This window comes from Aedes aegypti, chromosome 1 (assembly GCF_002204515.2).
Source record: "Aedes aegypti strain LVP_AGWG chromosome 1, AaegL5.0 Primary Assembly, whole genome shotgun sequence".
Lineage (NCBI taxonomy): Eukaryota > Metazoa > Arthropoda > Insecta > Diptera > Culicidae > Aedes > Aedes aegypti.
Window position 1 is genome coordinate 22739127 of NC_035107.1, and position 15003 is coordinate 22754129.

General features: G+C 45.8%; 1 protein-coding gene across 2 annotated transcripts in view; it reads right to left on the reverse strand.

Moving 5' to 3' along the window:
- Positions 1-14794, reverse strand: part of LOC5567107 (tetraspanin-13) — a 33967-nt gene extending 19173 nt beyond the window's left edge. Inside the window, exons 1-3 of one of the 2 annotated variants that reach the window (XR_002499201.1) lie at positions 14440-14794; positions 14016-14183; positions 13729-13938 (exon numbers count right to left, since the gene is read on the reverse strand). Coding sequence is in view for 1 of the 2 variants with exons in the window: in XM_001651435.2 (XP_001651485.1) it covers positions 13729-13938; positions 14016-14183; positions 14440-14499 (438 nt within the window). In the remaining variant the exon portion in view is untranslated. The remainder of the gene's footprint in view (positions 1-13728; positions 13939-14015; positions 14184-14439) is intronic. The other variant, XM_001651435.2, reaches the window with a different exon arrangement.
- Between the last annotated feature and the right edge of the window lie 209 nt (positions 14795-15003).

The following is a 15003-nucleotide window of genomic DNA, read 5'->3' on the forward strand; positions in this document are numbered from 1 at the left end:
TAAAATAAACTCGATCATGTCTCTTGTTGTTGCCCAAATATTCTTGAGTTTATTCCCAAGTGCATCCCTTATCAAAAATAACTGAACATATATGGGATCGTCCATTAATCATGTAAGCGGTTATGGGGGGAGCCAGGGGGATTTGAGATATCTTATGTGCCATACAAATTATTTTTTATTTTCATACAAAAAATCATACCATAGGGGAAGGGGGTAAATATGCCTATCAAATTTACATAGAAAATTCTTTTATGCCATGTTATATAAGAAAAAAGAAAGGTCTCTGCAACTCTCTTAAATACGTATTCAACTAATCACAAATTACAGTTGTTGTTAGGACGTGGCCAGAGCAACTTTTGATTATTGATGGATGGGCTAATCAGCCAACAAACCAAGCTAAGTTTGAAAACTCCAATTGATTAGTACATAAGAAGGAGTCAAACCTTATTGAATCGTATATGACTTGACACCTTTGGGCTGTTTGGGCATGTCAGGAGTTAATCATCAATGTTAACTTCCTTTTCCCGAACAGCCTAGATAGCCGTGTAGTGTCGGTAGCGGTTGTTTCAATTGGCTAAGAATTAACACTACGGACTGCCTGTTCCGGTGGTATAAGTCCATCTCACAGGTGACCCCTAATTCATGCCGCTTTAAGCTTACCGTGCCTAAGAATGAATGGTTAGGGGGGTCTAAAAAAAAACCTAACCGCAAACGGAGCCTGTGGAGTACCAGGGCGCCCTCTACAGTATTGTGCCCTTCCTGTGCTACCCGGAGCAATGGTGCAGGTGACCTTGTGTTTCTCCGAGACAATCGGCTTCCCTTCTTCAGTCTCAAACCTGAGGCTAAATAAGGGTGGGATTATAAGGATGTTGTAAATTAGTTTAAATTTTTCACCCTTATGGCTTCGCATTATGCGTTTTTTTTTTGTTGGGGCAGCAGGGACGACAGTCCAGGGGCTTAACGGACCCCCCCCCCCCCCCCCCCCCCAGGACCTCTGCGAGTTGGGGAGTTGCCCAGGATGAGGTGAAGTTCGCAGTGGGCTCTGATGAACCTTCATAAAAACCACAAAAATCCGAATGCAACTCTGTCACAGCGACCGGTGCCGCTTAAAGTACCCTAGCCCAAACTAACAGGAGTGCCAACCGGCACATCAGGATTGATACCAGTGAGATCCTGATTATGGCATACTGGTCGCGATACAAACGGACAAGGCATGGAATTACGAGTAGGAGTGCTTCGAGCACATTGGGACCAACGCCAGTACGGCCCCAATTATGTATACTGGCAGCGCACGACAAAGGACAAGTAACGGTATATGTACTGGATAATATGCTTTGAGGCTGACAGCGGCGACATTCTACTCCCTTAGTAGGGTCGGGTGGGGTGACACTGGCCCGAAACGGCGAGTGGGTTAATGGCGCAGGCTGCCCCCGTCCCGTAAAACCGTGGCAGGCCTTAGAGTACGTTCCAAATCCGTCGCCTGGTTGTTCCAACTGGGCGGGAGTAGGCTCAGATGCCATTACCTGACCTGCGCCGATCCGGCTCTGAACATAGTACCCCATAAAGGACTATGTCAACCCTAGCATGGCCTCCCTGCTTGCATAGATAACCATGGGATTATAAAGGCGACTATTCCAGCGGAGATGGATAGCGGCTCTTAGGGGGACCCATAAGAGATGATCAACCAAAACAAACAACTAGCGGAATGTGAAGGAGAGGCTTCTGGACCTATCAGTAACCGGCTAAGGTTCCCGCCAAGGAAGGAGGCGACCAACTTTATTGAAAACAGTGTGGGCAAAAGCCTAGATACTGTGACGACGGCAGGCACTGGCCGCTCCAGTGCAACATGTGTGGTGACCGATGGCCCGGGACTAATCGAGGCCATGGATCGCAATAGGGAGTACCTCCCTAAAATGCAGGTAGCTGCTGAGCAACTTGATGTCATCATCGAATATGTTAAAAGCAAAACAAATATCAGCAAAGACTTGAAAACAAGTCTACTGAAATTGCGACAATCAGTCCTAGCTGCAAAGCAGGACTACGAGAAAGCCAAGGAACAACTGGGCAAGGTAGAAGGCCAAAAAGACACTAGGTCGTGTCAGACCGAAGTGTTTTCCTTCACAGGCAACGCGAATATATCTGATGATATTATTCGATACGCGATGCGGAAGAGGGAAGCTTCCGGTGATGAATACGTGGCGAAAAGACGTATGGTTGCTAAGGGAAAAGTGACCTACGCGGCCGTCCTCCAAAGCGGAAAAGCTGGCACGAGCCAAGCCCCGCGATCAAGAGGACATGGCAACAAAGGAGAGGCCAACACCAATCCTAAGGCCAAGAAAGCCAAGAAAAAGGAGCCACGGGTTAACCGGAACCAGGCAGTGCATCCACAGGAACCACGGGCGCAAGGCAACAGCAACCCGTGGATACGAGTTGGAAATAAGAAAAAACAGAGGAAACCGAAAACGGAGCCCAAGGAGAGCGCTAAACCGAAAACAGCGAAACGTAGGAATTTAGGCGAAGCCCTCGTTATCAAAACGGAGGAAGCAAAATACGCCGAGGTTCTGAAGGCGATGCGAAGCACAGAGAAGCTATCGCCATTGGGCGCAGACGTGCGAAGCATAAGGCGAACTAGGATTGGTGAAATGATCCTAGTCTTAAAGAAGGACGCCAAGGAAAAGGGTGCAGTCTATAAGCAACTGGCACAAGAAGTACTTGGTGACGAGGTTGATGTAAGATCCCTTACTGCTGAAGCGACTCTCCAGTGTAAAAATCTGGATGAGGTCACCGATGCAGCGGAGGTCTCGGCTGCCCTCAAAGAGCAGTGTGACATCGACGTAGCCAGTAAGGCCATCCACCTTAGAAAGGGCCCGCAGGGCACCCAGGTGGCGGCGATCAGGCTGCCGGTCGCAGAGGCCAACAAAGCGAAGAACTTGGGCATACTCAAGGTAGGCTGGTCGGTTTGCCGGCTGAGCATACAACAGCCTCCTGAAGTTTGCTTCAAGTGTTTCGGGAAGAACCATAAGTCGTGGAATTGCAATGGTCCCGACAGAAGTAAGATGTGCAGAAAATGCGGCGCTGAAGGCCATAGGGCAAGCGATTGTAAGCAAATCGCTAAGTGCCTAATATGTGTCGACAGAGCAGACAACGGACACTTAACGGGCGGACCCAAATGTCCGGGCACAAGCGGAGTATCAAAGCAGCCAAAACGGAAGTAACACAGTTAAATTTAAACCACTGTGATGCAGCCCAGCAGCTGCTTTGGCAGTCAGTCTCGAAAACCAAGACTGACGTGGTGTTATTATCGGACCCATACCGCATACCAGCCAACAACGGGAACTGGGTGGCGGATAGGTCTCAACAGCTAGCAGCTATAGGGACGACAGGACGATACCCAATCCAAGAAGTAGTCTCTAGCTCAAATGACGGTTTTGCGATAGCAAAAATCAACGGCGTGTTCTATTGCAGTTGTTACGCGCCCCCAAGGTGGTCGATTGAGGAATTTTCCCACATGGTTGACAGGATGATGGCCGAACTAGCTAATCGGCAGCCAGTAGTGATAGCTGGCGACTTTAATGCATGGGCAGTGGAGTGGGGTAGCCGCTGCACCAATCAAAGAGGCCAACTATTGTTGGAATCCCTGGCCGCATTAAATGTAGAGCTGGCAAATGTGGGTACAGTGAGTACCTTCCGCAGAAATGGTGCAGAATCGATCATCGACGTGACGTTTTGTAGTCCTAACCTTTTAGGTACCATGAACTGGCGCGTTGATGACGGTTATACTCATAGCGATCATCAATCGATTCGCTATAGTATAATACCAGGCGGGCAGAAGGCAGCGCGATGTAACTCGACCCAAGCCCGAGGATGGAAAACAGCGCGCTTCGACGGCGAAGTATTCACTGAAGCCCTGAGGCGCGAACGAAACACTCTGGACCTAAACGGTGAAGAGCTAGTTGCTATGATATCACGAGCGTGTGATGCTTCCATGCCGAGAAAAGCCCCTCCTAGAGAGAACAGGCCGCCAGTGTATTGGTGGTGCGAATCAATTGCAAATCTTCGAGCAATCTGCCTTTGGGCTAGACGAAGAATGCAACGCGCACGCACAGAAGCACAAAGAGAGGAACGCGGTGCAGCATTCAGAGAGGCAAAGTTGGCTCTCAAAAAGGAAATCAAGAGTCGAAAACGGGCATGCTTTGAAAGTCTATGTGAGAGTGCCAATTCTAGTCCATGGGGTGACGCCTACAGAGTGGTAATGGCTATGACCAAAGGAGCCATAGCGCCCCAAGAGAAATCGCCCGAGTTGCTGCGATCGATAATCGATGTACTCTTCCCGCACCATCCCATAAGCCCATGGCCCCCAGCGCCGTATGCGGCAGATGAAGGAGAAGTGGCGAGAGTGACGAACGAAGAGCTGGCAGAAGTCGTGAAATCATTCGCGTCAAACAAGGCACCGGGACCCGATGGTATCCCGAATGTTGCCTTAAAAGCGGCAGTGAACACGGATCCGGACATGTTCAGAACCACGATGCAACGCTGCATTGATCAAGGAATCTTCCCGGATGTATGGAAGCGACAGAAATTGGTGCTACTACCAAAGGCGGGGAAACCACCAGGTGACCCGTCGGCGTATAGACCTATCTGTCTACTAGATACGACGGGCAAGTTATTGGAGAGGTTGATTCTCAACAGACTAGTACCGTATACGGAGAGTGCGGACGGCCTGTCCAACAACCAGTTTGGATTCAGAAAAGGTAAATCTACTCTGGACGCCATCCAGTCGGTCGTTCAAACAGCTGAGGTGGCAATCGAGCATAAAAGGAGCGGCATCCGTTACTGCGCGGTTGTCACTCTGGATGTGAAGAATGCGTTCAACAGCGCAAGCTGGGAAGCAATAGCACACGCGCTTCACCGCCTCAAGGTACCGGTGCAGTTGTGTAAGCTTCTAGAAAGCTATTTTGATGGTAGGATTCTACTGTATGACACAGAGGTGGGGCAGAAAAGCGTTCTAATTACCGCGGGAGTACCTCAAGGTTCAATCCTGGGCCCGCTGTTATGGAATGCGATGTACGATGACGTACTGAGGCTGCCCCTTCCGACGGGTGTTAAGATTGTTGGCTTTGCCGACGATATCACCCTAGTGGTCTATTGTGAATCGATGGAGGAAGTAGAGTTGACAGCAGCGCACTCTATTTCCCTGGTTGAGGAATGGATGAAGTCTAGGAAACTAGGACTGGCTCGTCACAAGACTGAGGTGGTGGTGGTCAACAACCGCAAGTCCGAGCAACGGGCGCTTATCTCGGTAGGTGATTGCACCATAGAGTCCAAGCGATCCCTTAGGCATCTTGGGGTAATGATCGATGACAAGCTGAGCTTCGCTAGCCACGTTGAATATGCCTGTAAAAGGGCATCTACGGCTATAGCGGCGCTTTCGAGGATGATGTCTAACAGCTCTGCTGTAATTGCCAGCAAACGCAAGCTGCTGGCAAGCGTGGCGCTATCCATACTAAGGTATGGAGGACCAATCTGGTCAAAAGCGCTTATAACGAGAAGAAACCTAAAGCGGTTGGAAAGCACGTACAGGATAATGTGCTTAAGAGTAGCAAGTGCATACCGGACGGTATCTAAAGAGGCCGTGTGCATCATAGCCGGGATGACGCCCATCGGGCTCATCATCAAGGAACATGTTCAATGCTTCAACCAAAGGGGTACCAGAGGAGTCCGCGACACGTGTAAAGAGGAAACGCTCAGAAGCTGGCAGCAGGAATGGGATAACTCCACTAAGGGTAGATGGACCCATCGACTAATACCAAATGTGTCAGATTGGTATGGTAGAAGCCATGGGGAAGTGAACTTCCACCTGACGCAGTTTCTGTCAGGACATGGTTGCTATAGACAGTACCTGCATAGGTTCGGGCACTCAGAATCTCCTGCGTGCCCCAATTGTGCTGTTGTGGAGGAAACTGCGGAGCATGTCTTGTTCGATTGCCCCAGTTTCATTGTTGTGAGAGGTCGCATGCTCACTACATGCGGAGGGGACACGTCCCCCGACAATATTATAGAGAGAATGTGTGCGGATGCCGAGTGCTGGAATGCAGTAACTACGGCTGTCACTCACATTATGTTAGAATTGCAGCGTCTATGGCGCGCCGACCAAGAGTTGGCTGCAGAGGATTAGCCCTGCCGAGGCTGGTCCCTTGTAACATTGTTTAAGTCGGCTAGGAGAAGCAGTTTGCCTAGGCTACTTCTGCTACACGTGTTGTGCTATATGCACTGGTCCCTTCCCGAAGAAATACCGTAAGGTGGTTCCGGGGAGATGAGGGTCTGAGTCCAAGGGTCATGTCGATGCACTGTTCACCACTTGAGCAATTCTAAATGAATTGCCCATGCACAGTGCATAGGCTGGTTTTAGCGGGTCGTCGTTGGTGCGTCATCCCCGCATTCCCTGAGTTATCTTCTCTTCTTCTTCTTCTTCTTGATTCTGTTTGCCCCGCTTTGACAGCAGCAGCGTTAGGGATGGCACAGCTTTCTCAGCTATAACGCCAACGATGATTGTTTATAGTCATTTGACTTTTCTCGTCGGGTGGATCATTCGTCAGTGAATTTCTTTGAGGTGGATGCCTGTTCTAGATGTTGCTGTTAATCTCCTTCAAAAAGTTTACTACTTCTCGAAGCAAATCGATGCTCTTGCAGTTCCAAACTTGATAGATGTTGCAATAATTGTCCAGTCCATATTTATTTCTCGTAGTGGCGTATTTCACGCAGAAGAAAAGTATGTGATCAGCGTTCTCAATCGTGTCACAAATATCGCAAATGCAATCGTCCACCAGTTTCATTTTGTGTAACCAGAATCGTGAAAAGTCGTGGCCAGAGAGTAGCCGGTTAAGAGTTCGAATTTCCTTGTTATTGAGGTCTAGTTTATAGTGCCAGGGTTTGTGAGGGATCGTATTCTGAATTTGGAAGTACTTGCGGCCCTTACCCAGTTCAGAAGTATAATCCAAGTACCACTGCTGGACGCCTTCTTCGCAAAGTCGATCAAAGTATCCTACCGCGTCGTGGAAAAGAATCTTATTGTTGCAAATGTTGTTCTCGTCCAGTGCCTTCTTGGCCAACTGATCGGCCATCTCGTTTCCTCGTATTCCTACATGTCCTGGTATCCATTGCAAGGATGTTCCCGTGACCGCGGCCACTTCCAGTATCCTGTCGATAACTTTATCTCTTGAATCCTTTTCAATCTGGTTCTTGATATATTCACAACCTGCTCTGGAATCCGTCATTATAACCGCGTTGACTATACTGTTGCGTTTGATATACTGCAAAGCCACGTAAATAGCCTCGATTTCAGCCGACATGATACATACGAAGTTCTCAAGTTGCAAACTTAGTCTAAAGTTGCCTGATTCGTGGTAGATGCCTATTCCACATTTCTGTTGGTCACTTGAAGCATCCGTATAGACTATTTGCTGTCCCCGATACTTCCCATGTATCAACGACAACGTCTGTTGTTTGAGTATCCTTACATTCGTTTGCTTTTTGGGCCATAGCTCGTCATTCAACGTTGTCGCTATGTATACCGCGCTAGGTAATGGTGTGGCAGCTGATGCAGAGGACATATCTTTGAAAACTACAGCATGTTGGGCTGCAATTTGCTCAACATATGAATATCTCTTTTGTTCATCAGTCACTCCGATATTGATTTGTTCCCATATTGGAGTTTTCCGATAAAAATGCTTAGCCAACTGCTTTCCCACTACCTTCAGACGTCTGAACTGTAGAGGAGGTTGCGCAGCAATTGCGTGGAGCGTATTCTTTGGTGTCGTCTTCGTACAGCCCGTTATCTTCCGAAGACAGGCATTGTTGATGGTATCTATTTTCTCAAGGTTCTTCTTGCAGGCCGAGCTGTATATACTGGCACCATACTCCACAAAGCTACGGAAAAAAGCGTTGTAGGCCAAATTGAGTGTTGTGGGGTGGCTACCATATTTGGTACCACTGATGACTTTGAGGATATTTAGACGATCAGCCGCCTTTTGAGTGACATCTCGAATATGGGCGCCAAATCGAAGCGATCTATCCAACAATAATCCAAGATATCTGTGCATAATAACCGTTTCTATCTTTTCGTCGCCAATTTTGATCTGCAAAACTTTTGAACTGTTCTGGAACAAAACGGCTTTAGTTTTCTGCACATTAATCGTAAAATTCAGCTCCTTGGCGGATTTAACGAAAAGGTTCATGAAACGATTACCTCGTTCGTTGATTTCATCTTCATTTTTTCCTACAATGATAACAGCAAAGTCATCCGCGTACTGGACGAGGGTGACTCCCTCGACATGTATGTCGTGAAGTTTTGCTGTATAAATATTGAAAAGAGTGGGTGACAAGATATCTCCTTGTGGAAGACCCTGGCTTACGCGACGCGTGTGGATCTCCTTTCCTACCCAGACAACCAGAAATCGCATGAAAGTACACGTTACAACTCGTTTATTCATACTAATTACATCAAACCCGCAAAACACCGTGGATAAACTCGTCAGTTTGATGAGTTTCCTCGCATAAAACACTTCTTTTCTGAGTTCATTTATACATTTTGTTTCGTCTCGTACACTCGTACAAAGTAAGTCGCATCAATCCGTAGCAGCTGTCAAATCAACATTTGTTATCATAAGTTAAGTCGCATAAGATAACAGGTTGATTCGGTAGAATATTTATACACTCGCATTGTATGTTATTATTCATCGCATAATATATGCATGCATATCGCCTCCACTTTCGTACGTAGAAGGCCTTTTCGTGACATCTTATAAGTGAAATTTTGCACATGTAAAGCCTCCAAGTGATTTCGTTATACGTACATTTTGGTTGTCTGGGTACTTGCAACTGTATTTTTCTGTCGGCTAAGAAGGCCAACACCCAAGTTGGGAATTCTGGAGGAAGTCCTAGAGACAGCATAGTTTGTTCCAAGGTCTGAAGATTAATTGCGTTGAAGGCATTAGATAGGTCGATAAAAATGACTGCTGCTAGGTCTTTTTCTCGTTTAGCGTGAAACAGTTTATTTGTTACGAATTCTAAACAGCTGACGGTCGACATTCCTTTTCTAAAGCCAAAAGATAACTCAGGAAGAAGGTTTTTGGATTTTATATGAAATTGTAACCTATCTAGTATAGCCGCATTCAGAATCTTCATTCCGCAGTTCAGCATAGACAGAGGTCTAGTTCCCTCAATAGTTTCGGGGTTTTTCCCAGGTTTTGGGATTGCCACCACTTTAATAGTTTTCATATCCTCAGGGATGGCTTGAGATCTCCAAATACTGTTCATATCTCGAATGATGCCATTCGTCACTTCAGTGTTCAGTAGTTTCAGTGAGCTATACGAGATCCCATCCGGTCCTGGAGCTGTTGGAGATGTTTTCCTTGACAAGAATTTGAACCAGAAGTCAGACGTTAATACCTCATAGGTGGGCAGATACGATGGAATTGGATCAACGTTGTTTTCTGAAGGGAAATATTTATTCAGAAATTCCTGAGCCATCTCTACGTCGTTGTGAACTAAAACGTTCTCACGCTTCTTCTTACTACCTGTGAGTCGTCTCAGTTTATCCCAGATTTCTTTTGCAGGTGTTTTGGGATCAAAACTTGCAACAAAATCCTCGAAACTTTTGCGTGAAGATTGGGTTTTCAATCTTTTGAATATTGCTTCTTTCTTCTTGAGATTTAGTAGTGATTCAAAATCACCACTTCGATTGAACCTCTGCCTTGCCAATTTCTTCTCCTGCCATGCCTGCTCTACTTCCTCACACCACCAAAACTTGGGTACAAACTTATCCCGCTGTCTGGCATTTCTCATAATCCGTTTCGTTTGTACCTGAAGCTCCGAGTAACTGCTAACCTCGCTACTATTGATTTTGCTAATATCTTGAGCTACTTTTGCGCGATTGATGATGAACTTATCGGATCTTTGCTGAACCAACTGTATAACAGTTTCTAGCGCAAGATGTCTGCTACCTATTCCAAAATCCAAAGTCTTCATGCTAACATTATGGAACAGCTGTGGGGTTACAAACACCAGATCAATAGCAGATGGAGTTTTGTTGAGTTCTATTGGTACATACGTGGCTTGTCCATTGTTTAGCAGTATAAACGCTTCTTCATTTATTAGGTCGAAAAGAGCTGCCCCTTTGTTGTCTCTATGTTGCGTGTCCCATGAACCATGATGGGCGTTAAAGTCCCCACCTACAAGTATTTTGCGGTGTCCTCTTACAGCTTGAAATAAAGATCCTACCTCTTGTGTCAGTGTGAAGTGGGAAATTCGGTGCTACGTATATTGACATCACTACAATATCATACGCTACAATCAGTCGTGCAACCGATTGGATTTTTGAGAATTTCGGCAACGTTATTTCTTTTGATTTCAGCTGTTTGTCGACGAGAATCCCAGCGCCTCCATATCCGTCGTCTCGTGAGTCGAGGAATGTGAAAAACCCTGGCACTCTGTATTTACTACCCTCTAATTCTCTCTTACTCCAACTTTCTGATATTAAGGCTACATTATATTCATCTTTGATCAAAACTCTGGCTAATTCGTCTTTATTTTTCTGTAGACTTTGAATGTTCAACTGGAAAATTTTTATTTCATCTGGCATTTACTTACGATTGCATGCTAACTTTAGGCGATTCGGTCGTCGGGACTTCGACTCCGGAACCTGCCGTGTTTTGCCACGCTTGCCGATGCATTGTATTTTCTGGGGACGATCGTCGTTCCTGCTGCTTCATCTTCGGCGACCTCGAAACCACGTTCATAACCGTGTTGGTGGTGTTGCTTGCGCTGTTCCTCGATGCGTTGAACGAACCGTTCAAAATCCGATGCCTTGTACGTATTAAACAGAGCAACTCCGTTCCTCTCGTCGTCTTCGTTCGAATTCACCTTCTTCTTTTTCGTTTCTGTAAACACTTGTACCTGGTCGGCGATATTCACGTCTTCGTTCGCACGTTTCGGTTTTTGTGGACGGTACTGCAACGTATTTTTTGTTCGGTACTGAGCACCTGCCATTTTGGCGAAGGTAGTTGGGAGCGTCGGGTACTCATCGGCATTTTCCAATAAGTCGTACCGATTTTCGGTGAAGATTGGGAACTGCTCTTTAGCTTCCATGAAGGTGAGCGTCGATTTGGCCATAATCGTCTTGATGTTTCTCTGTCGCTGTCTCTCAGCACACTGCTCGTCCGATGTCTTGTGATTTGAATCATCCTTGCAATACAGGCATCTAGCCTTATTGGGGCAATCTCCACGTTCCATACCGTCGTGCTGTTGGGCACAGTTCGGGCATCGTTTTTTTGATCTGCAGTTGTCTGTGGCGTGGTTGTACCTTAGACAGTTCAGGCATAGCACTGGCTTGCTGATGAAAGGACGCACTGTGTTTACGCAACAGAAAAGCCGAACTTCTGTTGGCAAGGTGCTCGCGCGAAACGTGATGCTGATTCGATGTGCTTCAATTTTTCTACCTGACTCGTACCGGTGTAAACGGTTGATAGCCAAGATCGGGTGGTGACTTGAGATGTTCTCCTTGATTTCATCGATGGTCATGTCAGTTGGAACGCCGGCTACGACTCCTGTCACAGAAACGAAACTGCGGGGGACGTATGCCTTGTAGTTGCAGTTACGCAACATCTGGTCAGCTTGCATTTTGTTGGCCGTTGGGTAGCTCTTCAGAAAAACCAGAACTTTGTTCCTTCCGAGTGCGCGCATGTTGGTTATGTTTTGCTTGTACTCATCGACCTTTGATAGTACTTTTCCGAGTGACAGTTTGTTGATACGCAGTTGTCCGCCATCATCATCTCTGAGCTGCACGATCACGCGATACGGCGATGCATCATTTTGATTGTACTCGTAGGTTTGAAATGTTCTAGTGTTAGTGCTCGAATTCCCTCCCGAGTCGACACCCGGCGGGTCCGCCATCTTGCTTCCTTCTTCAACCACCAAATTTCACGTCCTTTTTTCTTTCCCAATCACTTGAATTTTCAATCAAATCGCGTAATAAAATCACAACCGGCCCCTCAATAGTCAATTGATTAAATACAAATCAATTTTTCGATAACAACTCTCTTCACGCGGATGAAAAACACTCGTCACAGCAAAAACTTCCGTTCGCGGTGAAAAGACGTTCGAGAATGTGTGGAGTTATCTTCTCAGGGGATCTGTTTGCAGATTTCCCCCTTGTAAAAAACAAAAAAAATATGACTTGACACCTAGCATATATCGTAGATGCTCAATGTTGACATACTGTCGAAAATTCAACTCTGAGGCTATCAAAAAGCATTTCAATCAGTGTCGTAAAAATTCAGCCGAATGATACCCGATCAGTGCGAAAACGAACAAAAACAAACTCCGCTAGCAAGAAGCCAATCTGACTTCGAGTGCGAATGCGACGAGAAAAAGAGTGGGTGCAACACACGCACACATTCAGTTTCACCCACTGTTGGTGTCATTTCAAAACTCAGTTTCACCTAGAGGCACTGAAATTGAAAATTGAATATAAAAAATTACAAATGAATTTTATATTACTGGTGTTAGAAAACGGCAATGTGATGCCTCCAGTTGATGAATCATGATTGTCTTTTAATAAAAAAATACAACTTTTGCAATTTGCGGATGTTTTGTGGGGTATTCTGACGGAAATGATTTTTTTCACTAGTGAAATTGAATTTGAATGTCAGTAGTGGATGAGAATTAGTGTAGCAAAAGTAATTGAAAAACTGAATGCACGTTCCACCAGATTCGTGCATGTATTGTCAAACAAACATTCACACAAAGAAGAATTCAACGATGACGGAGCCTACTGAGGATCGGCGTTGTTGACTGTATATTGAAATATGCACACACTGATTTCAATTGCTTCAAAATAAGTATTTAGTTTATATTCTAAACATTTTGAAAATTGAAAAAAAAAATTTTTTTGTGTTGATAAAAACGGAATAATTTGTTGACGAAATCGGAACGTGATAAAAACGGAACATACCTGTATAACCATCAAATCGACAGTAAACTACTAGTTTGTAGTCAAAAACCCTTAGAAATCATAAATCTCGAAGGGGAAGTAGCTTTTTTCCCAAAAGCACAATACGACTTTGAACTGCTCCGAACACGTTCGCGAATCACTTTTAGCTTCGGTTACTCGGGAGCACGACAGATGCGAGTAAACCAGCACTCTGACGCTCGGGAGCGTTTGGTGTTGTTTTTGTTCCAGTTCAGAAGAAATGATCGCCACTTTCCATCACTGCTTCTGAGAGAAAGCTGTCCAAGCTTCTGAGAGGAAGCTTTCCAAGCTTCTGAGAGGAAGCTTTCCAAGCTTCTGAGAGAAAGCTCACCAAGCTTCTGAAAGGAAGCTTTCCAAGCTTCTGAGAGAAAGCTTTCCATGCTTCTGAGAGGAAGCTTCCCAAGCTTCTGAGAGGAAGCTTTCCAAGCTTCTGAGAGGAAGCTTCCCAAGCTTCTGAGAGAAAGTTGTCCAAGCTTTGGAGAGGAAGCTTTCCAAGCTTCTGAGAGGAAGCTTTCCAAGCTTCTGAGAGGAAGCTTTCCAAGCTTCTGGAAGCACGCTTGTCAATATTCAGAAAGGAAGCTTTTTATGCTTCTACGAGAAAGCTGTTCAAGCTTCTGAAAGGAAGCTTTCCAAGCTTCTAAAAAAAAAGCTTCCCAAGCTTCTGAAAAGGAGATTTCCAGCTTAAGCTTATCAATACTTACATTAACAATCGCGCAGGACGGATGGTCGTCGGTCACGGTCGAGTTGAACCCACAGCACAGGAACTCGTCCTGCACCTGCTGCTTGATGTCGATCGGCGCCAGGGACCAGCCCTGCTCGGCAAACTCCCGCTGCTGGCTCTGGTTGACCGCCAGACAGGAGCAGGCGATCGAGAACTGAATCAGAAACAGCATGAACAGAATTATCATGTACTGCGAAGAAAAGGAAAGACGCGGGTCAAAGGGTTATCTCGTCCACATGCGCTAGAAAGAAGAGTTAATCCACTTACAAAGAACAGCATCACCTGGTGATGCTTGACCGCTCCGACCAGGCCGAGAATCGAGATCAGGATCAGAATCACTCCACAGGCCAGAATGCCCCCGATGATGGGCAAGTTGGTCACAATGGACGAAGCGCGGCCATAGACTCCGACGCCGATCAGCAGGAAGCCAACCATCTGTTGGGAAGTGGGATGAGAAAAAATATTAGATTAGCGAATTATCAATCGATTCCATCAAAGATGCGGAAATCGGAAGCACAAAAGACGTCAAATTGCAGCTAAAAATAACTTTTACGTTTCCTGCTTTTGCGATGTCCTGCCAGACGAGGAATCGATTTTTATATTGTGCAATCTTTTCGTGAACATTTTTGCATGCAAAATTAGAAACCAAAGTGCAATGAATGATTAAAAAAGTGTTGAAATTTCCACTTACCACATAAAGGACGTTCAATGCAATCAATGCATTTTTGGAGCAATGAAATCCTCCGCACATTTTTTTCACCTTTCGCGACGAAAATTATTTCTCAAGGCCTACTGTGCAGCAATTACCTACACACAAATTCGACACTATTTTCTTTTCCGTTTCTTCCGTCCCGATACTCAACTTTTGTTTCGCAGCCAGCTGCGATGGATTTCCTGCGAAAAATGCGTACAGTTCCACCAGTTTTCAGCGCAGGTGAAAAAAATTAACAATCTTCAGGTCGCGAGAAATTTTCCTCCGTCCGCAGCAGACTCCTTTTTTTCGCGTTTTGATATGCAACTTTTCTCGTTTTGGTTGTGTTGGTGCATCTGGAAAAAGATTGTCAAAACACCATCAGACACGGAAAAGTTTTGGGAGCTCGCAAATTCTCGACGACTTTTTAGTTATAGCGTAATGTTTACGTAAGGTGCCAAGATCGCTAAAAATGTTTAAACGTTTGAAACGTGTACGACCGTTGTTACAGCTCATACAAAAATTATAGAGTATTAATACAAAACAGCGTCACGAGGAGGTGGA